The 24,206-nt window shown below is 54.3% G+C and overlaps 1 protein-coding gene across 18 annotated transcripts in view; it reads left to right on the top strand.

The window, feature by feature from the left end:
* NCOR2 (nuclear receptor corepressor 2) overlaps positions 1-24,206 on the top strand; it is a 232,076-nt gene that overhangs the window by 55,396 nt on the left and 152,474 nt on the right. For all 18 annotated transcript variants that reach the window (XM_065904616.1, XM_065904620.1, XM_065904624.1 and 15 more), the window contains one exon: positions 21,139-21,356. In XM_065904616.1, the coding sequence (XP_065760688.1) occupies positions 21,252-21,356 (105 nt within the window). In that variant the 5' untranslated portion in view covers positions 21,139-21,251. The remainder of the gene's footprint in view (positions 1-21,138; positions 21,357-24,206) is intronic.

Below are 24,206 nucleotides of genomic sequence, written 5' to 3'. Positions count from 1 at the left end.
ACAATGAGCCCTTTGTCCCTGGGTCCTGCCTCCTTCCCAGGCTAATAACATAATTCCAGGCCTGTGATGTCATAATGGGCCCTTTCTGCGCAGTGTGGGAGGCTGGGTGGGCAGCTGTGTGGGTCTGGCAGGGGCTGGGAATAAGGGGTGGGGGTGGTAATTTTCAGGGGGCAGAGGCTGTCTCCTTCCAGGAGCCTCTTTCATCCTTTAGCAGGTGGGATTTGCTCCCATTTGACACAGGAGCAAACAGACTCTGAGGTGTGTGTCCTTCCCCTCCCCCTATCTGCCCCCCCCCCCCGCCCCCGCCCCGCCGCGGAACCACTTCTTGGCCTGTGAGGTGGGGGGGGGGGGGTGAGGCATCACCCGTGGGCCTTCTCCTGGAGGCGTGGGTGTGAGAGTGTTGTGCTTCCTCTAAGTGGGAGGGAGGCCCTTGTGCCCTGCTCAGAGAAAGAAGATTCAAGCTCCGGGCGTGTGGCACCTCAGTTTGCTCATCTGCTTCATGGGGATTGTTCTGGGCCTTGCCCATGGGACCAGGCGGGGAATGAGCTCTCAGTGGATGGGCGATCAGAAAAAAAGCGACGCCAGTGTAGTCGGGTGAGCGGTAGCCCCCCAGACGCTTGTGCTTGTGTCTAAACGTGACCTGCTTTGAAGATATGTCTTGAGATGAGGTGATCCTGGGTTATCTGGGTGAGCCCTAAGTTCAGAGACTGGTGTCCTTGTGAGAGACAGCAAGAGGAGGAAGACATACAGAGGGATGGCCGCGTGAAGATGGGCAGAGACAGAGGGATGCGGCCACAAGCCAAGGGACCCCTGGAGCCTCCAGGACCTGGAAGAGGCCGGAAGGGATCCTCCCCTTGAGCCCTCGGAGGGTGTGGCCTTGCAGATGCCTATATCTCGGACTTCTGGCTTCCAGAGCAGTTAGAGAATAAATTTCTATTGTTTTAAGCCACTGGATCATTATTATTTGTTTACAGTGGATCTGGGGCAACTAATACAGCTAGTGACACCCCGCCACAATCTTTGGAGGTTGAGTGGAGTAATCCCTGGGAGGGGCTTGGGTGATGTCTTTTCCCACCCAAGTCTGAGGGCCCAGGACCAACTAAGGTAATTGAGTGCCCAGTGGTGTGAGGAGCCCCATATGAAAAGTCTGGGACCCATTTCCCTCACCCAGAACACAAATCCTGTTGTTGTTTTTTTTAATGCTTAATCGCTCAGTTTTCTGATTCTTTGCGACCCCCTGGGCTATAGCCCACCAGGCTCCTCTGTCCATGGGATTCTCCAGGCAAGAATACTGGAGTGGGTTGCCCCATTTCCTTCTCCAGGGGATCTTCCCGACTCAGGGAAGAAGTTTTTCTAAAACTTTTGTTTATTTATTTGGCTGTGTTAAGTCTTAGCCGCAGCATGTGCTTCTCTCTAGTTGTGGTTTGTGGGCCGCAGAGTACGCGGGACTCAGTAGTTGCGCTCACAGTCTTAGTTCCTCTTTGGCTTGTGAGATCTTAGTTCCTCAACCAGGGATCGAACCCACATGCCCTGCTTTGGAAGGCAGATTCTTAACCACTAGACCCCCTGAAAAGTCCCTAAATCCACAAATTCTTGAACCTGACCATCGCCTGCTGCTATCCTCTCCCATCTTTGAGGAGGAGGCCCCCTGGTTCCATGCCAGACCCCTCCCTAAGCCCAGAATGCCCATTCCCCATATGCCTGGCAGCTCACCAGCACTCGGATTGTCACTGCCTCATTTGTCAGGTGCCCTTGATGAACCGAGACACCGAGGCTCAGAGAGGACAGGCTACCTGGGGAAGATCGCACAGTCCCTTGGTGGTGGTGAGAGCCTTTGGAGACCCAGTCATGGCTAATGGACGGGCTGGCACCGTGGCTTCCGGGAGGGAGGGATCAGAGCCCTGGGCCACCTTGACAGTGAAGCAGGCAGTGTGTATGTGGATCAGTTTCTGGGACACGCTGGCCCAGTGTAGATAACATCCTGAAATCTGGCTTTCAGTAGACACCGTCTTGGCCTCAGTTTCTCTATTTGCAAAGTGGTCTTTGATCTTCAGCTCAGAGCCTGGAATTCTGCTCTTAGAAAATTTGTGGATTTAACAAGCATTTATAGATTGCCTGCTGTGTGCTGGGGCTCAGTGATGGACAAAGCAGAGGTGCCTTCTGCTTTCATGGATCTTATATTTGGGTTTGTGGGGGGATGGGAAATAAGGCAGCAGGACTTTGCGAAGGAGTATTCCAAGCCTTGAGGAGGGAAGGAAGAGGGCCGGGGGCTGGGGTGGGGGCCCAGATGTTGCCTGCCTTCTCCTTCCAGGGCTTGGGGTCAGGGGTTTGCAGCAAGCTTTGGGGGCTGACTGGTAGACATGAAGATGGTTGCGTCCCTTCTCCAGAGATCTGTGGGTGCCTCCAGCTGGCAAAACTTGGCCTGAACCCATGAGCAGTGATGTGATGTTGGGTGTGAGACCCGGAGCCTGGTTAGGGGGATGGGTCTCCTCCAATCTAGGAAGAAAGACGGGTACTCTGGTGGTGACACAGTGGATAAGAGCTGAATGCTGGAGAGAGCTTTGCATCCAGGCTGTGTGCTCTCAGGCAAGTAACTTAGCCTCTCTGTGCTTCAGTCTTGCCCCCAGGGATGTTGGAATGATTCAGTGAACTGATGCCAGCAAACACCGTGTTAGGGACTAGCTGGGATCGTGAGCGCAAGACACTCACTTTTGGATCTAATACAGTGACTGCTTAGAACCTGAAAGCCAATGTTGTGTTTGTTAATCTTTGCTGCCCCATTCCTACCTGGGGGATATTGGACAGGCTTCTTTGCTGTCAGACGCTCAGTCTGTGAAGTGGGACATGCTACAAGCCTGTGATCAGATGGAGGTCGCGGAGGAAAGGGGATGGTGGGAGAAGTTGAGGGGGGTGGGGCCAGGATCTCCATCTGCTGGTTCAAGTCTTGGCCACCTTCCCAGTCAGGAGCAGCTGCCCATTTTATAGCCCAGGAAACTGAGGCCCTGGAACGACCCTGGTGCACCCATGGGTGGGCGGAGCCCCCTTAGCCTCCTGACTGCAGACAATGCCTGTCTTCTGGCCCCGCAGGTCTGCTAGGACCTGCTTAAGCCGGTCTCTGTTTATCAGCATGTTTAGTTCAGGGTAGCAGATGTTCAGAGAGAGAGAGAGAGAAAGTGCACTCGTGATGTTACTCCAGAAACCAAGGCTGGGGGCTGTATTTACTGCCTGGGGCAGTGTGGGTGGGGTGTGCTTGTGGTTGGGGAATGACCCAGATCTGAGTCAGCCAGGAGAGGCACCTTTATCTGCAAAGCCACTGTCTGCTGTATCCCCACTAGAACCACTGATGGCTCAGGCTGGGCTAGGAGACACCACTTCTGTCGGGTGAGAAACAGGACAAACGGATCCCAGGCTCCTGCCTGGCCCCTTCTACACTGAATCTGTCCCGGACTCCATCTCAATTCTCTTCCCTCCTTGTGGCTGTTTTTAGACCTCTCCCAACCTGTACAGGGCAGCTTCCCTGGTGGCTCAGTGGTAAAGAATCTGCCTGCAATGCAGGAGCCGTGGGTTTGATCCCTGGGTTGGAAAGATCCCCTGGAGAAGGGGATGGCTACCCACTCCAATATTCTTGCCGGGAGAATCCCATGGACAGAGGAGCCTGGCCAGCCACGGTCCATGGGGTCACAAGAGCCGGACAAAACTGAGCGACTATCACTTTCACTTTTCACTTTCACTACCTGGACAGGTGAGGGAACCAGAGGGTGGAGGAAATCTGATTCCCGGGAGATTTCATGTTTGGAACTTGGGTTTTAGGGTGTTGCTGTGGTTGGTCTCTTGGTTGCAATTGGCAGACTCTTCTGCTCCTCCTGTATTTAATACAGAAGGCTCGGGGTAAGCTTCAGAAACTGCTGGATCCAGGCACTCAGGTGACAAAATGATTTTCATGTCCAGTCCCTGGTAGCACAGACTCATTGCAGCTCAGTAGCCCCAGTGGAAGGTAGGCATGTTGTTCCTGAAATCCCAGCTAAAGTCCTTGGACTGAGGTTTATCAGCTCAGAGTTGAAAGCCTCACCCAAACCAATCACTGCAGCAAGTGCTGCCTCAACTGGTGCTGACTGGCCAGACCTGAGAGGCGGGGTCAGCCTACCCCAAGGCTAGGACTGAGGGTACAAGAGGGACCTCAAGAACACTGGGGTGTGGTTTGCCATAAAAAACTCCATGGGTTGGAGATGAGCCTGTTCTCCTCTCACATCCAGTGTGTGTCCTGTTGGGGCTGGGATGGTGTTGCTGGTGGGTAAGTGGGCTCTGTCCCTCCCACTCCCTGTTGTAATTAGGGATCCCCTGGGCCCCCCTTCTCCTTCAAGCTCCCCAGACTTTGCCAGTCCCTCTCTTGTGGCTCCCAGCTGACCACATGTCAGAAGCCACAGGTCACATCCTGGCAGCTCATGGGCTGTATTTGGATGTCAGGCTGATTTATTGCATTGGGTTTCTAGTCCAGTGTTTTTTAAATAAAAATTTCAAATTGAGGGATGTCTCAAAATCAGAATTTCTTCTCTCTCCCTTTTTAAAAAATTTAAGTTATTTTTTTGGCTGCACTGAGTCTTTGTTGCTGAGAGGGCTTTGTCTAGTTGCAACGAGTGGGGGCTGCTCTCTAGTTGTGGTGTGTGTGGCTTCTCTTGTTGTGGAGCACCGGCTCAGTAGTTGTAGCTCACGGGGCTTAGTTGCCCCGTGGCATTTCAAATCATGCCGGACCAGGGATCAAACCTGTGTCCCCTGACTGGCAGGCGGGTTCTTGACCATTGGACCACCAGGGAAGCCCCAGACTTCCTTCTCTTGAAGGAATCAGAAGCTGTGATGGCCTGGGCCAGCCCCTTCCTGTGCCCCACGCACACACAGCCCCACCTGTCCTTGCTTGTCACAGGTCCAGCCTGGCCCCAGATACTGCAGGCGGCTGGTGGGTGTTCACAGCCCCCCTTTCTCTTTTTGCCTCCCTCCTTCTGGCCTGGGACCCTCTGTCTTGGAGTATTTTTATTTTCCTTTCAATATTTAGTTGTATTTATTTGTTTATTTGGCTGTACCAGGTCTTAGTTGCAGTGTTTGATCCCCAGGGATCAAACCCGGGGCCCCTGCACTGGGAGCGCAGAGTCTTAGCCACTTGACTACCAGGGATGTCCCGCCTGGAGCTTTTTATATTCTCCTTTCTCCCCAAAGGGATAATCAATCCTAGGGGCACTCCTGCTACTCATGGGCACTGAAAGCGCATTCACCATCTGGAACTTCTGGCTGCAGGGCCGGAGGACCTTGGGTTCCTGGTCATTTCTCCATCATCAGAGACTCACTCATCAGTGAACACCCTCAGGCTATTTCAATGGCCCGTTAAGCATCCACATTTGAGAGTTGAACAGATCAGATCAAAGTGGGTCCTTTGCCCTTCGGCCTGGGCCTCTTGGTGGCAGTAGGGGGTCTTGCAGCCAGGCCTGTGGGAGGTGGGCCCTCGGAGTCCAGACGGGTGGTTTGCTGGGGGTTGGGGAGAGAGGTGATGTATGGAAGGGCGGGTGATGAGTGGGTGGGCTCCCGGCCTAGAGCAGCTATTCTTAGCAGCAGAAACATTTGTCCTTGTTCACATGTGGTGGAGGACGTCCCCCAGAGATCTGCCCTGAAATATTAGAGGCGACCCCATAAATTCCTCGGAAAGCTGTCCTTGAGGGCCTGTGTGTGCGGAGGAGGCTGGGAGCAGGCGTTTCCGGCAGCTGCACGGCTGTGGACACGTTTGCCAGATGTTGGTGCCGGGGAGTCGGTGGGAACCCAGGGGCTGCCCGTCTCACCCTCCGGCAGGGACCCATCTTAAGAGGCACAGAGTTTCTAGTCACCCCCTCCCTGCATCCAGGCCATCTGGGTAGAAGCGGCTGGTCAGTGGAGAGCTCAGCTTATGGGGCACTGCCGAGGGACCAGAGCTGTGAGGCGCTGGTCTGCAGGCCCAGTTGGGTCGTGTGGCCATCAGATCCTGCCATCAGCCCTTGACTGTGGTCCCACTCAGCCCTTGGCTCTGAGGGTCCACTGAGTGGACCCTGTTAGCATTCTTGGCAATACTCTTTTCATGGGGCGACTCTGACAGTGGGAACCCCCATAGAGCAGCTAGGTGCTCTTAGCTAGCAATCAGGGAGGCCTCCCTAGAGGAGGTGTGTGTGTTAAAAAATTTTTTTTTTGGTAAACTATCATACAGTTTAAACACACATAGCAAAAAGTTTACCATCTCAGCCATTTTTGTTTGTTTGTTTGGCCAAGGTGTGCAGCATGTGGGACTCTTAGTTCCCCAACCAGGGGTTGAACCCGCACCCCTTGCTTTGGAAGCTCAGGGTCTTAACCACCGGACTTCTCCAGGGAAGTCCCTCAGCCGTTTTTAAATATACAGCTCAGTAGTGTTTTAGTACATTCACAGTTGCGCAACCATTACCACCATCATCACCAGAACTTTTTTATCTTGCAAAACAGAAACTCTGTGCCCATTAAACATGAACTTCCCTTCTGCCTCCCCCAGCTCCTGGCACCTATCCTTCTATTATACTTTCTGTTACTCTGGACTACTCTGGGGCTCTCATTTGGGTGGAATCTACAGTGTTTGTCCTTCTGTGTCTGGCTTATTTCACTCAGCAGAATGTCAAGAGCTGTGTTCTGCAGGCTGTTTTTGCCTCGGTTGTTGGTTCAGTCCCCTCCAGGCTGAAGTCAAGTGGACGGACCCAGGACCCCGAACCCCTCATCCTTTCTGACGCCAGGGTCCTCCCAGAATTAGTAACCGGGTCACAGCATCTCACCACCAGCAGGCATGATGCTGAGCCCCACATAGCTTGTCCTGTCGTGTGCCTGCACTCCATAGCCCCCCATCCCCATCCCAGCCTCAGGGCAGGGGGTTAATCGTTTTGCCCGAGTCACACAGCTGGTGCCAGCGCCCCATCCCCCACTGCCCAGACACCAGCCTCTTCTCTCTGTGTCGTCCCCCCCCCGCCCCTTCTCTCTGCAGAGAAAATTGCCGTTTGGAAGGCCAGATGGAGGAGCTGGGTCTAATGGAAACCACGTCCCTCCTGGGGCGCCCAGAACTTAATGAGGAAGAGCCAGGAAAAATCCGGTGTAATGTTTGTGAAATACCCCGGAGGGAGGGCGCGTCGCACGGCAGGGTTCTCAGGGTTCTCGTGGGGAACCCTGAGACCTGGTGTGCCAGGAGGGTTTGTCAGGGCTGTGGCTTCCCGCTCTCTCTCTCCCTTTTAAAATTAAAAGGGGAGTGGGGTGGGGGGAAGGAAAAAGGGTCGAGGAGGAAGTGATTTTGAGCAGATCTTGCCCTGGCAGGGGAGCAGTGCCGGACGGCCGAGCTGGCCGCAGCCCAGCGGACACAAATGTACCAATTAAATTGGAAACAGAAATGGGCCTCCTTGACGGCTCCAACCAGCACCACCTCCCTTCTGCTTGCTTTGGGAGGGGGCGCGGGGTGTGCGGGGGCGGGGGGCTGGGCTGGCGGTTTGAGGGATCAGAATGAAGCTTGGCTGCTTCCTCGCTGTGTGACCTTGGGCAAGTGAGTTCACCTCTCTGAGCCTCCGTTTCCTGTTCTGTTGAATGGGGACAGTCGTGTTTGATGTGGGAAATTGGATTCTTCCGGTGAGTGGGTGCCAGTGGATGAAACAGAACTGCCGGTAGTGAGGGACAGCTATGAGGTTCCTGCCAGGGCTTCTCCGAGTGGAATGAGGGGCAGGCGGTGCGGTGGGAAGTTCTCCCAGTAGCTGGGGATCCTTTTTCAGGGAGGTAAGAGGTGGGGCGGGTGCCAGGGGTGTGTTTTTCCTGGAAGGTTTTTTTTTTCTTTTTTTTGGCTGCACTTGCGGGATTGCGGCCTGCAGGCTTTTAGTCCCCCAACCAGGAATCGAACCCGTGCCTCCTGCAGTGGACATCAGAATCCTGGCTTCCCTGGTAGCTCAGCTGGTAAAGAATCTGCCTACAATGCAGAAGACCCCGGTTTGATTCCTAGGTGGGGAAGATCCCCTGGAGGAGAGCATGGCAACCCACTCCGTATTTTTGCCTGGAGAATCCCCATGGACAGAGGAGGCTGGCTGGCTACAGTCCATGGGGTCGCAGAGTCCGACACCGCTGAGCGACTAAGCACAGCACCGCACAACCACTCAATTGCCAGGAAGTCCCTTCCTTGGAAGGTTTGATGCAGGATGTGGCGTTTGGGGTGGGAGTGGGGGTCTTATCCATGGTCCCCCAGCCAGGTTGCAGAGGCATTTCTGTCCCAGGACCTGGTTATCCTGTGGGGCTGGAGCCCTTCCCCTGGCTGGTCCCCGGGCTCAGCGCAGACCACTCAGTTCAGCCGGTTCCCGCCCCTGCCCCAGACACCTGCACCACGCGGGCGGAGTGATCCAGTTTAGGAGGGCGGAGTCTGGCCAGGAGGCCACAGCCTGCTGACCCTCTTCCTGCCTCAGTTTCCATCTGTAAGGAGAGGGTGTTGAGTGAGCAGTCCTGCGGCCAAGGTTGCAGGGCGGGGAAGGACAGCCCCCTCCTCCTTGTTTCTAGACTGTGGGAGGCCCCGCTCACCCCGGGGAATCAGTCCTCTGCTTTTTCCATCATCATGTGTGGGGCTCCCCTGTCCAACTTCCTAATTAAGGACCCACTCCACTATTTGGTCGGCTCTCTTTCCCCAGCTTAAGTTTGCTCATCTGCATCATGGGCACAGTCACGGTAACTACCTCTGCCGGTAACATCAGCACCATCATGGCTATTAACTTGCCTCCCTTCCTCCCCCTACTATTTGGAGCAATGCAGGGTGGTAACAGCCTTAGCTCTGATTTTGGGGGGCTCATTATTATTTACAAATCTTTTTTAACTTTTTATTTATTTGACTGCTTCGGGTCTTAGTTGCAGCATTCTCCATCTTCATTGAGGAGCATTGTCTGGCACAAGGCCTTATTAGTTGCCCCAGCATGTGGGATCTTAGTTCCCTGACCAGGGATCGAGCTCTTGTCCCCTGCCTTAGAAGGTGGATTCTTAACCACTGGACCACCAGGGATGTCCTGGGGACTCATTTATGGGTGTTGAGTTTTCCATAGATCTTTCCCCAAAGAGTCATCTTTCCACTGGCCCTAGGGAGAGAGTTTGACAGATGGGATGTTAATAAAGCTTAGAGAGGACTTCCCTGGTGATACAATGGAGAAGAATCTGCCTGCCAACGCAGGAGACCCGGGTTTGATCCCTGATCCGGGAAGATTCCACATGCCCCAGAGCAACTAAAGCCCATGTGCCACAGCTACTGAGCCGGAGTTCTAGAGTCCTCGAGCCACAACTACTGAGTCCGAGTGCTGCAACTACTGAAGCCTATGTGCCTAGAGCCCGTGCTCTGCAATAAGAGAAGCCACCGCAGTGAGAAGCCCATGCACCACACGAAGAGTCGCCCTGGCTTGCTGCAACTAGAGAAAGCCCAGGCACAGCAGCAAGGACCCACCCCACCAAAAAAAAAAAAAAGCCCAGAGAGGTCGGTACTGTGCCCAGGGTCACACAGCCACATAGTAGGAGAATTGGAAGTTGAACCTAGTTGGCCACTTTCCACACTTGGCAGTGTGTGGGCAGGTGGTGGCTTGGTCGAGAGGGTGCATCTCTAGGGTGAGGGTGACTTGCTGCAGGGTTCCACCTTTTCCCTTAGTGCCTGAGGGGCTGTGACTCGGCCCACAGCCTCCAGGGCTCCTGCTATGCAGGTGATCCAAGATAGAGCTCAGACTGCTGGCTGGGAGCTCTCTCCGGGGGCTGGGAGACAGTGGATAAACAGACAGCAGTGGTGCGTGGCATTGGGCCCATGGGGGTGGCAGGAAGAGAGAGACTCTTGGGAACCCAGGTTGGGGAGCTGGATTTGGGGGAGGGTTCCTGGGAAGTGATGGTGGAGGCGAGGGCTCCATCCATGCAGCCAGGCCTGAAGGAGAAGGGGAACTGTGCTCTCGGTCATTGAGTCCTGTTTCAGCCTGGGGACATAAACAAAGGTAGCAGACTATGAGGGGACATGGCAATCAGGAGAGGGTTGTCCATCCCACGTGGGCAACCCCTGCTCACCTCCAGCCGGTCATGCCCCTAAATGATTTTGTTGCAGAAAAATACACATAAGATTGACCATTTGAACCATATTAAAGTGTGTGGTTCATGGATGTGTAATAGATTCAGTGGCGTGCCCCACCATCACCACTGTCTCATCCTAAAATGTGTTTATCATCCCAAGGGAAACCTAATACCTATTAAGTCACTTCCCATCCTCCCCTCCCCCAGCCTCTGGTAGCTGCCAGCCTGCATTTGACTCAGTGGATTTGCCTCTTTTGGACATTTTGCATAAATGGCATCATTCAATATGCGCTTCTTCCTTTTGGCATAATATTTTCATGGTTTATATATCCCCCCCACCTTTTAAAAATAATTTAATTTCTTTTTGGCTGCACTGGGGTCTTCATTGCTTCGCAAACTTTTCTCCAGTTGCACCGAGTGGGGGCTACTCTCTAGTTGTGGTGCTGGGGCTTCTTATTGTGGTGGCTTCTCTCATGGAGCACAGGCTCTGGGGCTCGAGGCTTCAGTAACTGCGGCTCATGGGCTCAGTAGTTGCAGCTCCCAGGCTCTAGAATTTAGGCTCAGTAGTTGTGACGCGCGGGTTTAGTTGCTCCGCAGCATGTGGGATCTTCCCGGATCAGGGATAGAACCCAAGTCTCCTGCATTGGCAGGAGGATTCTGTACCGCTGAGCCACCAGGGAAGCCCTATGTGTCCGTTTTTATGGCTAAGTAATATTCCAATGAATGGATCCATCGCAGTCTTAAACCCACTCATCAGTTGAAGAATGTTTGGGTTGTTTCTATTTCTTGGCTGTTGTGAATAGTGCTGCTCTGAACATTCATGTTTGTTTTGTTTCATCACCTGCCTTCATTTTTTGGGCTGTATGCCTGGGAGTAGAATTGCTGGGTCACACGGTATCTCTGTGTTTATCTTAGTGAGGTGCTGCCAGACTGTTTTTCACAGAGACTGCACCATTTTACATCCCTGCCTGCCACATGTGTGAGTCCCTAGTTTTCAGGGAAGCCAGAAATTAGGGGTGTTTCTGTGAACTCTCTCTTGGTAACGCTTCGTGTTGAGCTGGTCCCTGGGGCCTGGCTCAGCTGGATGGGGAGAAGGGGAGCAGGTCCCTGGAAACCTGCCCAATGAGAACAGATCTGGGGGTGTATGCCACATTCTGGACCCACTGGAACCTGTTTTTCTGGCTATTACTTGGTGCCTGAGTGTGGCGTGATGTGTTGTGATACCCAGGGCTGTAAATCCATTGGCCACAGGGAAAATGTTTCTGAGGCTATAGTCAACGGGCTTTTCTTTTCTCCTCTTCCCCAGGAGGAAGGGGTGCTGGCTGTGGGTTGAGGAGAACTGGTGCCCAGGGGAGGGTGGGCCTTGAGTCCATCCCATTGGGATTCTGGAGGTTGGAATCAGAGGCAGCTTTTCCCCAGGATGTGCCCAGCATCCTCGGGCTTGGGGAGCACTTGTGTGGGCTTGGGAGGGGGTTCATGGGGATGATGGTGCTCATCTGTGTCCTCCATGGTGGCTGGCAGGAAGCCTGATGTGGGGATATTAGTGGAATAAAGACATGCTTTGCTCTGAGGGTTGGTTAAAAAAGTAACCTCTGAAAAGTGGAACAGTTAAATTGATATCCATTGGTTGATTAGTTCCTCCATCTATCCGTCCATCCATCCCCTCCTTCATCCATCCCCGCATCCATCCTTCCTCCTCACCCACCCATCCATTCTTCACTCATCTCATTCATCACCTTCATCCCCTCTCCATCTATTCATCCATCCATCCATCCTTCCCCCCCTTCATCCATCCATCCCTTCATCCGTCCATCCTTCCTCCCTCATCTACTCAACCCTCCATCCATTCCTCACTCATCTCATTCATCACCTTCATTCATCCATTCATCCCTTCTCCATCTATTCATCCATCTATCCATCATACATCCCCCCCTTCATCCATCCCCCTTGTCAGCTCTGATTGACAGGCCTTTTGTCTGCTATAGCTCCAGTGTTTGGAATATTGCCTGTACATTGTAGGTACCCAAATAATTTCCTGATTGGCCAGAATGTGTGGAGATTCCCGTTGACTTGGGTTTGTCTAATCTGGTACCAGATTGGTGGGGGGGGCAGGTGGCACCCCTATGGGCGGCACATTGAGTTGACTCTGAGAATGGTGATCCTCGGCCACTCTGGACCACCACCCCTTGGGCATGGCCAAGGACAGGCTGTGGTTGGGGTCCTGGCTCCTCCTCATGATCCCAGTGACCTCTTTGCCAGGTGAGGAGCAGGGAGGCTGGTCTTCCTGCTGGAGTTGCCCAGGTGGGCAGGGGCTCATTTCTGTAGGATCCTGGGTGGTGGGTTTTTTTTTTTTTTTGCTGCATTGCTTGGCATGTGGGGTCTTAGTTCTCCATCTAGGGATTGAACCTCTGTCCCCTGCATTGGCAGCACAGAGTTTTAACCTCTGGACCACTAGGGAAGTCCCTGAATGGTGGCTTTAATAGTGTTAGGATTATAGGTGGGCCAGCCCTTTTACCTGCACCCAATGCACAGAGGCCTGCCCCCATGGCTGTAGACAGGGGGCACAGCTGAAGTTTCCTTGAGCACAGAGATGCTGGGGCAGGCTTAGCGTAGGAGACCCTTCACATCGCCCCAGCCCACAGGGTGTCATCCTTCCCATCTCACTTGGAGTGAAAGCCCCATGTGACCTCCACTCTCACCATCTGGGTCTCCCTGCTGTTCCTACCTCAGGGCCTTTGCACTTGCTGTTCCCTCTGCCTGGAACACCCTTCCAAGACATCTACACGGTTTCCTCTCTCTCCTCCCCCCATGTGTTTGCTTAAGGACACCTTTTGGTGAGGCTGTCCCTGGGCACCCACTTTAAAGCTGCACCCCAGCCCCCCATTCCCTGTCTACCTACTTCACGCTTCTGTTCTTCTCCATAGCACAAACACTGTCCGCCATCCTATAATTATTCCCATGTCACCTCCTGGAACACCAGTTCCAAGATGGTGGATGGGGAGTTTGAGTCTGTCACTCGCTGCTGTGTGCTGGTACCCACCCCACAAGTGAAAGTGAAAGTAAGTATTAATCCCTTAGTCGTGTCCAGCTCTTTGGGACCCCATGGACGGTAGCCTGCCAGGCTCCTCTGTCCATGGAATTTTCCAGGCAAGAATATTGGAGTGGGTAGCCATGCCCTTCTCCAGGAGATCTTTCCAACCCAGAGATCAAACCCAGGTCTCCTGCATTGCAGGCAGATTCTTTACTATCTGAGCTACCAGGGAAGCCCAGCAAGAGGTGCCTATAAATCGTGGTTGACAGTAGGAGGTGGCCAGGGCGCTGGGCAGGACCTCCCGTGCCCCCATTCACATGGGCTGTTCTGGCTCCTATGGGCCAGGCCAGACGAGGCTCACCCATACCACTTCCCACCTTCATCTCATGACTCGGTTCAGAGTCGGGTTCCTGGGCATTCATTCTGCACCATGAGCCCCTGCTGAAGGCGACCTTCAAATAGATGACCTGTTCCCGATTTGTACTGTATATCACAAGCTAGAAACACAAAGTGTGAACAGTCAATTTCATTCTAGCTGGTGTTTCTGCAACATCTTCACCTCACATTCCAGAACTCTTTTTATCTGAATGCCTACCTTGTGCCAGGCTCGGAGATATAGCAGTGAACAAAGCACCTATATTTTGAGCACCTTACTGTATTGGATTGGGGCTTTCCAGGTGGCGCTAAGTGGTAAAGAACCCACCTGCCAATGCAGGAGACATAAGAGATGTGGGTTCGATTCCTGGGTCGGGAAGATCCCGTGGAGGAGGGCATGGCAACCCAGTCCAGTATTCTTGCCTGGAGAATCCCCATGAACAGAGGAGCCTGGAGGGCGACAGTCTATAGGGTTGCACAGAGTCAGACATGACTGAAGTGATTTAGTGTGCATTGTATTGGGTTAAGTGGTGTCCTCCTCAAGTTCATTTCCACCTGGAACCTGTGAGTGTGACTTTATTGGAAGAGAGAATCTTTGTAGATATAATTAGTTAAGTTGAGGTCACACTGGAGAGGCTAGGCCTTAAGTCCAATATAAGTGGAATCCTTATAAGACGAGGAGGCCAGGGACTTCTTTGGTTAAGACTCTGCACTCCCAATGTTAGGGGCACAGGTTCAATCTCTTGTCGGGGAACTAAGATCCCGCATGCTGCATGGTATGGCCAAAAAGAAGAGGAGGCCAAAATGAAGACAGACACAAAGAAAAAAAGGCCATGTGAAGGTGGGCAGAGGTTGGAGCACTGGGGCCACAAGCTAAGGAAACTTGGAGGCACCAGCAGCTGGAAGAGCCAGCAAAAGTTCCTCCCCTGGAGCCTCTGGAAGGAGTGTGGCCTTGTTGACACCCTGATTTTGAACTTCTGGCCACCTGATCAGTGAGAAGATCCATTTCCGCTGTCTTTAGCTGTTCAGTTTGTGGCAATTTGTTACAGTGGCTCCAGGAAAACAGTACACCTACTGTGTGCACCATGCCCCTTGTGGGGGATGGAGCAGCTACTGTGTGTCAGATGAGCTTCCCTGGTGGCTCAGCAGTAAAGAATCTGCCTGCCAATGCAGGAGACTCAGGTTTGATTCCTGGGCTAGGAAGATCCCCTGGAGGAGGGCAGGGCAACCCAGTCCAGTATTCTTGCCTGGAGAATCCCCATGGACAGAGGAGCCTGGCAGGCTACAGCCCATGGGATCACAAAGAGTCGGACAGGACTTCGCGACTGAACAACTGTGTGTCAGACATTGAAGAGAGCGACGAGGTCTCTGCCTGCAGGCTCTCAGATCATCTGTGTGTCTCTGACCCGAGACAGTCTGAGTGGGGCTGGGGGTGTCACAGACCATGTCCCTTCTGTGGGACTGGTGGCTGCTCTGAGCACAGTGGAGGGTTCTGACAAGTGCTCTTGTGCTTATGCTGGGGGCCTCCTTGCTCCTGCCTGGCAGCTGATTTTAAATTCTGAGGCTCCTCCACCCGCCGCAGTTTCCAGCGTGGGTGCCCATTAGCTCCAAGAAAATGTCAGGCACGTGCGGTGCAGACAGCTCCCCTTTCATCTTCCAAGGCTCAGGTCTGAAGGGTCCCAGGCACATTTCAGCTTTAGTTCCGGGCTCTTAACAGCCAATCCACCCGCTCCCCTGAGCTCTCAGAGACATTCCAGCCCCGGCGGCCGTGATCCACCCACCAGGTGCTGAGCCAGGCTGCTCGGGAAACGGAAAGTCCATGGACTGTGACTCGCTATGGCCTCCCTGGCCATCTTGCCTGGGGCCTAAGAGGGATGTCGGGGCAGGACGGAAACTTACCCTCCCCCCACCCGAAGAAAGAGACCTCTCCCCAGCAGGGTTGGGGACCGGGGATGCAGGTGTGCTGGGCTCTGTCCTCACCTTGTGTTACTGGCGTTCATCTTCTCTCCAGAGGTTCATTCATTGAGCACCTGCTGTGTGCCTGGTGCTGTGCTAGGCTCCTGGGAGGCCGCAGGGGGCAAGGCAGACACAGAATCCGAGGCAGCGGTGAGTTCTCTCTGTGGATGCGGGACGTGGGGTTGGCAGCATTGTGGGGGCGCTGCCCAATCAGAGCCACAGCCTAGAGGGCTCTCCTGGGGTGGCTGCCTGGCCCTGGCCGGGTGTCTCCTCTGGGGCAGGCATGGTGGGGGTCCCTGCTGTGTGCATGGGAGCCCCCAGTTTGCAGGCCTCCTCAGGCTGATTCCGCAGGGCAGCAGGGCAGCTGCCCCCCCTCTGCCGTGGTTTGTGGTTTGGATGTGCGAGGCCCAGCGGGGCTTGCGGTGTCCCCATCCCATGGGGCTCAGGAGTGTCCTACGCCGCCTGTTAAAGCAAGCCCTTAACCTCACCAGAGCGCCCCATCTTCTCCCTGGAACGCTGACCTGGCTGAGTTTGCTTTATTGAGCACCTTCTGTTCACCAGGCATCACTTCACAAGCGTGCTATCCTCCTGGGTCCGTGGAGCAGGAACACGCATGCTTCCCTGCCTGCCATTGAGGAAATAGAGGATCAGAGCCCCCAGGCGTCTTGCCAGAGGAGGGGAACCACGGCTCCCATCCCTGGGGGAACTCATGGCCTTCTTCACCCCCAGAGCAAGGTGTTTCTGAGGCTGGCAGTCTCCTTCCCAACCACACAGGCTGCTTCTGCTTCTTTGTCCCTGCTGCCCCAATCCCACCAGCATCATCTCACGTATCTTGTGATAACACCCCCCACCCCTGGCCTCCTGGTTCCATGCTTGCTCTTCATAGCGCCTGCTTGTCAAACACTCCAGCCCTTTCCTCTCTCCATCAACCACCTTCTGTAGCTCCCTATTGCCCTTCAAACAAAACTCACCCTTTCCATGGCCCATGGGCCTTGAACGACTCGAGGAATTTCTCAAGCACACAGTCCTGGTCTCGTCTCTGGGTTCTTGCTTAGGTGGTGGCCTCTGCCTAGAGCCCCGTCTACTTCTCCCTCCCCCGGCTGTGTCTTGTTCACACTCCAGGAGGTTCTCCCTGGCTCCCTCTTGCCCTCCTCAAGGCTTGCAGAGCCCCCAGCCTGCATTCAGAGGTCACTATTTACTGCTTGTCTGCTCCCTGCCACACCCTGCTGGAGCGCCAAAACCACCTGAGGCCTGGACCCTGCCTCATTCAGTAGCTTGGGGCTGAGCTCTGAGTGGGGACCCCAAAGTGTCTGGAGAACAATGGATGCCCACCATCCTCTCCTGACCCCAGAGCCCCAGACCTGCAGTGATGTTGGGGCCACTGCACCATTTTCCTGATCTAACCTGGATCCTGTTCTCAGAACCCTGTTCAGCCAAGGCTAGATTCAGGAGATCCCCTACGTTGCCCCATGGGTCTCTCTCATCCTCTCCTCCCCTTGTCTTTATGTGAATTTATTTGGCTGGGCCAGGTCTTAGGTGGAGCACGCAGGATCTTTGAACTTTGTTGCAGCACGTGGGATCTTTAGTTGTGGCATGCAAACTCTTTGCGGCATGTGGGATCTAGTTCTCGGACCAGGGATTGAACCTGGGCCCCCTGCATTGGGATCGTGGAGTCCTGGCTGCTAGACCACCAGGAAAGTCCTCCCTGCACCCTTGTCTTTGGTGAAGCAATATCATACTTTTTCTTGTTCTGCACCTCCCAACATTGCTGATGAAATCAAAACTTAATCCCTCAATGTTATGCAAACACCACCATTATCTAGTTTTAAAACTTGCCTGGTAACCCTTACATGTATCAGCACCCTCCCCACCCTCCATCCCACCCCTTGCTCCTGACAACCACCAGTCTGTTTTGTCTCTGTGGATTTACTGTTCTGGACATTTCACATCAGTGGAATCATCCAGTGTTTGTCCTTCCGTGTCTGGTTTCTGTCAGTCAGCATCCTGTTCACAGGGTCCATCCACGTTATGGCAGGTGTCCGTGTTTCGTTCCTTTTTAGAGCTGAATCATATTCCATCATAGGGATGGACCATGTTCTGTTTATTTATCCACTCATCCGTTGACGGACACTTGGGTTGTTTCCACCTTTGACTGTAGAGAATAGTGTGGTATTGTGAATACGTGCATGTACATTGATTTGTTTGAATCTCAGTTTTCCATTCTTTTGGGTCTATGCCTAGGAGTGGAATTGCTGGGTCATATGGTAATTCTATGTTTAACATTTTGAGGAATTGCCAGACTATTTTCCTTAAAAAAAAAAAAAAAAATTTTTTTGAAAAAAATTTTTTTTTCAAGTTGGCAAAAAAATCTGGCTGAGGTTGGGAAGAATGGAAATTGAGCTTATTTAAATAAGCTCGTGGTGAATGTAAGAAGTGTGAGATCCCAAGGGTCTCCTGGCCTTGGGGACAACCTGCGCATGAGGATGCTGGACCAGGGAGCTGGTGGAGTGCCTTTGGCCGGTGGGTGGCAGGGGTGTCAGCCCCTAAGCTTGGCAGTGGACGCTCTGTGAGTGTTGATGGAGTGGGAAGCCAGCCAGGCTGGGCTTGAGGAGGGTGGGGGGTGGCCAGGGATTCTCCAGGGCTGGTTTGAAAAGGTGTTGCTTCCCTGGCTTCTGGAGCCGATATGCAGTGCACAATGTGTGCATCTGTCCAGGGCTGCCATCCCGAGTCGGCATTTCATTAGACAAAGAAGGTCAGAAAAGCTGTGGGTACATCAGACTTCTCACCACCTTGTGCAACGCAAAGCCACAGAGCAATTTGAAAGTTGCCGTGGTGCTCTTGGAGGAAAGGCAAGCAGCGCTGGCTTCTACCTGCCCAGCCGCTGGCCTTGTCCTCTTGCTGACCTCTCTGGGAAGCCCAGAGAGAGGCTGGGTTAGAATTGGCTTTGCTGCATCGGACCACCAGGGTCTGCTGGGCTTTGTGACAAGCTGGGACAAAGGGAATTCTGGAACAGGGTCCAGCACTGGTGGCCACAACTGACCCCTCTCCGGAGGCCGGTCTCTTGTCTCGGGCTGCAGGACAAATGCCAAATTGCTCTTGGTGTGGACTGTCAGGGGCAGCTTGGCCTCCCTTCCACATCGCTGTGACCGGGCTACAGTTACTGCAGTGATAGTACTAGTGGTTGTAATCGTAGAAGCTCCCGTTTGCTGGGTGAGACTTGTTCCCACGTTCATAAGAATTACACAGTTCATCCTGTCTCGATGGCTGGGAGAAGTCCATGTGGGCTTTTCTCCTGCGGTGGTCGTGGGGTTGGCAGTTGTGGCTCTGAATTCTTTGGCTTTGCAGTGGTGGAAGGCTGGACAGCACCCAATGGAAGGGTTGCCTGCTCCAAGGCTCCTTCCTGCTCTGGAAGAATCAGAACTTTTGATGGCAAGTGGCAGAAACCCGGGTTGGGCTGGCCAAAGCAAAACACATAGAAAGAGAACCTTGACTTCCCTGAATGAAGAAGCAGGCTTTAAGCTGCCTTCGGGCATGGCTGTCATCAGGACCTGACTGTTCTCTCACCACCCTTCACTTTTGCCTTTCTGGGGGTATGTTCTCGGATAGGCTTCTGCCATCCAGTGGCCCTGCAAGACCCCCAAGCTTTCATCCTCCTAGCTTAGAGCCCCAGTGGAGAGTGCCTCTTTCTGGTTCCTTCTCAAAGTCTCAAGACCCAGCGACTCTCATTGGCTCATGTTGGGTCACATGCCAATCCCTGAGCCAATCACTGGTCCAGGGGAAGCAGGAGTCTGATTGGCCAGGCCTGGATCATGTGATCACTCCTGGAGTCTGGAGAGGGAAGATGGTTCCTGAAAGGAAAGTCAAGCCTCTGTAGCAGGAGATGGGGGTGGAGAGCAGGAAGCAGTCAGGGCCCCCAGATGGAGGGGAGAGGGGTTTGTTCCTCTTCTGACCACCGTGATCCCCGTCTTTCCTCCTAACATCCCTCCACATCAGATCTTCAGTGGGTAGAGCTCCAGTGGAGGGTTTAGGGGCGTCCATGCCCTTGGAGAAGGATGGTCGTCAGTGGAGGGCAGGGTGATGAGGGATTGTGATGAAATTACAGGGAGCTGGGGGGTACACGTGAGGTGCAACCCCAGCCCTCCCTGGGGACATTCAGGTTGCGTGCTTGCACCATGTTGGATTTTCCTCAACTTCTGAGTAGGGGCTGTGAGTGGGGCGTTGCACATGGTGGGGGCCTGATGGACACCCCTTTTCTCTTTTTCTTTTATTTTTGATGTTGGGTATGATTTATTTGGCTCTGAAACAATACAAATGCAACAACCCACGGTCTCCCTTTCTTCCCCTTTCAGAAGGCACTGTCCTTTTAGCTACAGGGACAAGCAGAAGATTCCACATGATCAGAGCTGTCCCCGACCTCCCAGGTCTTTCCTTCTGTTCTGTTCACCACCCTCCTCCTCCTGTGTGTGGTGCTGGTGTTTCTGAGTGGACACCCCCTTTCAGAGTGGCCCAGTGTGGAGGGGGCCCAGGACCTGCCAGGCTCTCATCCTGGCCTGGGTGGAGGAACCAGTTACAATCCTGGGGAGGCTGCCTGCAGCGTAGCCAGCAAAGATGGGAGAGAAGGGTCCTGGGGAGAGTGGGGGGCCCCCAGAGATTCCTGGGCAAAGACCTTTTCTGACCAGAGGCTTTCTTGCTCTCTTGACTGGAGTCCTTTCTTCTTTCTGAGTCTCAGTTTTTTCATCTGGAAAGCCAGTGGACTGTTTCTTGAGATTCCTTCCGTTGTGGACACAGGAGTGCTTTCTGCCCTGTGGAGGTTATCCTTTGCCTGCCCCCAGGAGCCGCTTGGGGCCCACTTGGGTCTGTGTCCTTAGCTGTTTCCCCAGTGTGGCCCTCAGGTTCCCAATGCCCTCGCTCTCCGCTCATATCCTGGCCAACCTCATGTCTGTTCTGTCCCCTAACCCAGTGTCACAGTCCCCCCACCTGAGGATCACCAGGAGGCCCAGGCAGGCCCAGCTTTGCCCGTGATCACACTGTGACCTGCGTTCTGCCTGACCTGACCCTGTTCACCACTGCCCTCCCAGCTCATGTGGACCTGTCCCCTCCTGGGACAGACCCATTAGTGCCTGACTGAGCTGCCAGGTGCTTTGGGGGAACTTTGACCTGGTGACTTAAAGTGGCAGAGGACGGGGGGTGAGGTTGGGTGGGTCGAGGGTGCTCGGGAGCCACTGGGGTGGTGGGGTCAGTGTCTGCAGAGTTGAGGTTCTGTGGGGTGAGGTTGGGTGGACTGAGAGTTCTTGGGGGCCACAGGGGTGGTGGGGGCAGTGTCTGCAGAGTTGGGGTTCCATGGGGTGCAGTTGGGTGGGCTGAGATTGCTTGGGGGCCGTAAGGGCAGCACCTGTAGAGTTGGGGTTCCCATGCCTGCTGAGCAAGGACCTTGGCAGTGGGGGAGGGCACGGCTGTCACCCACGTGGCTTGTGCAGCAGCTGCTGGCCTGCTGTGGCTTGGAGGGGCCTCAAACACCACTTGGCGTCTCCCTCTGCTGTCAGTGGGCAGGGAGTGTGCCAGTGGCATGGAGGAGGGTCCTGGAAGACCCCTGTCTGCTCTCACTCCCTCACAGGGGCCACAGGAAGGGGCCCCTTGAAGGTCTGCCAGGAGCAGCTTCCCCATGGCTGATCTTGCTTTCTTTTCTGTTTTCACAGGTGCCTAGGACAGGGTGATCTGCGAGCAGATGACAAAGACTGGCTTTTAATCGTTGTTGACCATTGAGAGGGAGATTACAGGGGCCCAGGAGCCCCCCTGGACACCCACCACCATGTCGGGATCCACGCAGCCTGTGGCACAGACGTGGCGGGCCACCGAGCCCCGCTACCCGCCCCACGGCATCTCCTACCCTGTTCAGATCGCCCGGCCGCACACGGTAAGGGGCACGAATGTTCACCTGGGGTCACCCTCAGAGCTTTCTTTTGTCGCTGGGTTCCTGTTTCTCCTTGGAGTCGGTGCCGGCGTGGCTCCGATGGTGTCCAGCCGGGCTCACTGTCCCCCGTTGGGAAGTGGGGTGACTGGGCAGATATCACTGACATCTGTGGCCTTGCCAGGCCCTGGGACATCTGGGAAAATCTCTTAGCTCCCACTTTAAAGCTGGGAAGGTGGAGCTCAGGGCCAGGCTGAGCTGTGATCCCTGCCTCTGGGTCTGCTGTGGGGTTTGCATGCAGATGTGGAGCTCCTGCTGTATACACTGTCAGCCCAGCCTCAACCAGGATCCCTTGCCTTAGGATTGGAGTGACTTTCTGGGGGCTGTGGCTCACAGACCCTCCTCTTCAATCCTCAGGGCCTGGAGCCTATTCACTGTGTGATGCTCAGAGCTCCCAAATGACAAGGCCAGCACGTGTCATTCTCTGAATCTCTGACACGAGCTGGGGGGCAGAGAGGGGAGAGGTCCAGGGAGTTGATTCTGCTCACGGGAGAGCTGCTCCAATGTTGGGGGTGGTAGCCTGCTGGGGAAGGAGCAGGTGCGCCCTTGGTCAGCTTTTAAAAAATTTTTTTGGCCATATCATGTGGCATGTGAGATCTTAGTTCCCCAACCAGGGATAAAACCCGAGCCCCTGCCCTGGAAGCCTAGAGCGCTGACCACTGGACCACCAGAGAAGTCTCCTCGGTCAGCTCTTCTGAGCTGCACCCGACTCTGTCCACCTCCTAGTGGGGACCCCCTTTCCTGACTTCACCTGTAGCTGCCTGTGGCTCTGAGGATGGGCTTTGGTTCTGCTCTGTTGGCACTTATTGGGCACTTACTGTATACCGTGTCTTCGGGGACTTGCCAGAGGGCCCTCAGAGTCCTGGGCTTCCCCTGTTGGGCCTCCTAGCTACTCAGCGAGGGACCGTGAGGATTTGCAGTCACAGCCGGGGTCGAAGCCGGCCCTGCTGGCCCCGGCGTGTACATGTTTGTGTCTGTCCTGCTCAGGTGGCATGGACCCTCCTCCTGAGACGCTGAGAGGAAATGGCGTGGGAGGGCTTTTCCAGCCTCTGTGAGAGAGATGTTTTTGCATATGAGCCCACTCTCCCAGCTTGGGGGTGTCCCAAACACAGTGGCCTCTTGAGAATTTGGGCCCCAAGATGCTTTTGAGAGCTGGCTGTGATCAACAGGCACATTATGGATGGAGTGGTCGAATTCTCACAAACAACCTAATGAAAGAGCACCTCACATTATCCTTCCATTTTGCAGATGAGGAGATTGAGGCTGGGAGGTTAAATAATAGGCCTCAGCTTCAATCACTGTGAGGAGGCAGAGTTGGCGTCAGCTTCAGGACTCTGTGTGCATGCATGCTCAGTCGTTAAATGGTGTCTGACTGTTTGCGACCCTGCCAGGCTCCTCTGTCTGTGGGATTTTCCAGGCATGAATTCTAGAGTGGGTTGCCATGTCCTTCTTCAGGGCATCTTCCTGGACCAGAGGTTGAACCTGCATCTTTCTCATTGGCAGATAGATTCTTTACAACTGAGCCACCAGGGAAGGACTCTGAGCCCCCGTGAAGCAGATGCTTCTGTTTATTGGTCACCTACTGTGTGCCCAGGGCCCAGGACTATGCTCCTGGGGGTCATTTATTATTACATGTTGTCATCAGCTTTGTCATGATCACAGTAGCAAAAATAAGCGTTCTCATCCACTGAGTTGGAGAAGGCAGTGGCAACCCACTCCAGTACTCTTGCCTGGAAAATCCCAAAGACGGAGGAGGCTGGTGGGCTGCAGTCCATGGGGTCACTAAGAGTCGGGCACGACTGAGCGGCTTCACTTTTATGCATTGGAGAAGGGAATGGCAACCCACTCCAGTGTTCTTGCCTGGAGAATCCCAAGGACCAGGGAGCCTGGTGGGCTGCTGTCTATGGGGTCACACAGAGTCGGACACGACTGAAGCGACTTAGCAGCAGCAGCAGCAGCATCCACTGAGTGCTTACAGGGCAAGCTTTATTTTGTTTTTTTAGTATTTATTTATCTGGCTGTGCCGGGTCTTAGTCTTAGTTGCAGCATGTGGGATCCAGTTCCTTGCCTGGGGATCAAACTCAGGCTCGCTGCATTGGGAATGTGAAGTCGTAGCCACTGGACCACCAAGGAAGTCCCTAGGGCGAGCGTTTTGTTTATACTCTTTGTGTATACAGTTGTCCTTGCTCCAAGGGGAACATTTTGCAGGTGAGCAAATAGGATGGGTTATGTAACAACTCTGAGCCTTGGTTTTTCATCCGTAAAATGGGGTAATGAGAGCATCTGTTGCCTGGTTTCTCCTGGGGATGAAACGTGATGATCTGTGGAACATCATTATGGCACATGTGTCCAATTGCAAAATTGTCACTGGCATTAGAGCTGCCTGGAGGAGGCTCTCCCCCCCTCCCCCTCCCCTGGGGCCCCCACCCCCTACTTCGGTCCGGGCCCAGCCTTGGTGAGTCTTCAAGTCCCCGTGGCCCTTGCCATCCTGCCATCCCCTCCTTCCTTTGCCCCAGCCCGGCCCTCTTGCAGTCATTTGGAGTCACCACCTGATTGCAGACACTTTCTGTGTTGTTCTTGCTGGACTGCCAGTGATGCAGGGTGTGGCTGGGCAGAACCGAGTGGTCACTTCCTCCAGGCAGGAGGCTGAGGCTGCGCGTGGGCAGGGGCCCTGGACAGCTACGAGGTGGGGCATCCTTATCCTGTGTGGTGACCGCAGTGGGGCCCCGCTTCCTGACCACCGTGCCTGGTGCTGGGGCGGCCCAGCTGGGGGCCCCTGCTTGTTACTGGGAAGGC

Source organism: Muntiacus reevesi, chromosome 13 (genome assembly GCF_963930625.1).
Source record: "Muntiacus reevesi chromosome 13, mMunRee1.1, whole genome shotgun sequence".
In the NCBI taxonomy this organism is placed as follows: Eukaryota; Metazoa; Chordata; class Mammalia; order Artiodactyla; family Cervidae; genus Muntiacus; species Muntiacus reevesi.
The sequence above is the reverse complement of the archived record's forward strand: the minus strand, read 5'-3'. Positions and strand labels throughout refer to the sequence as shown.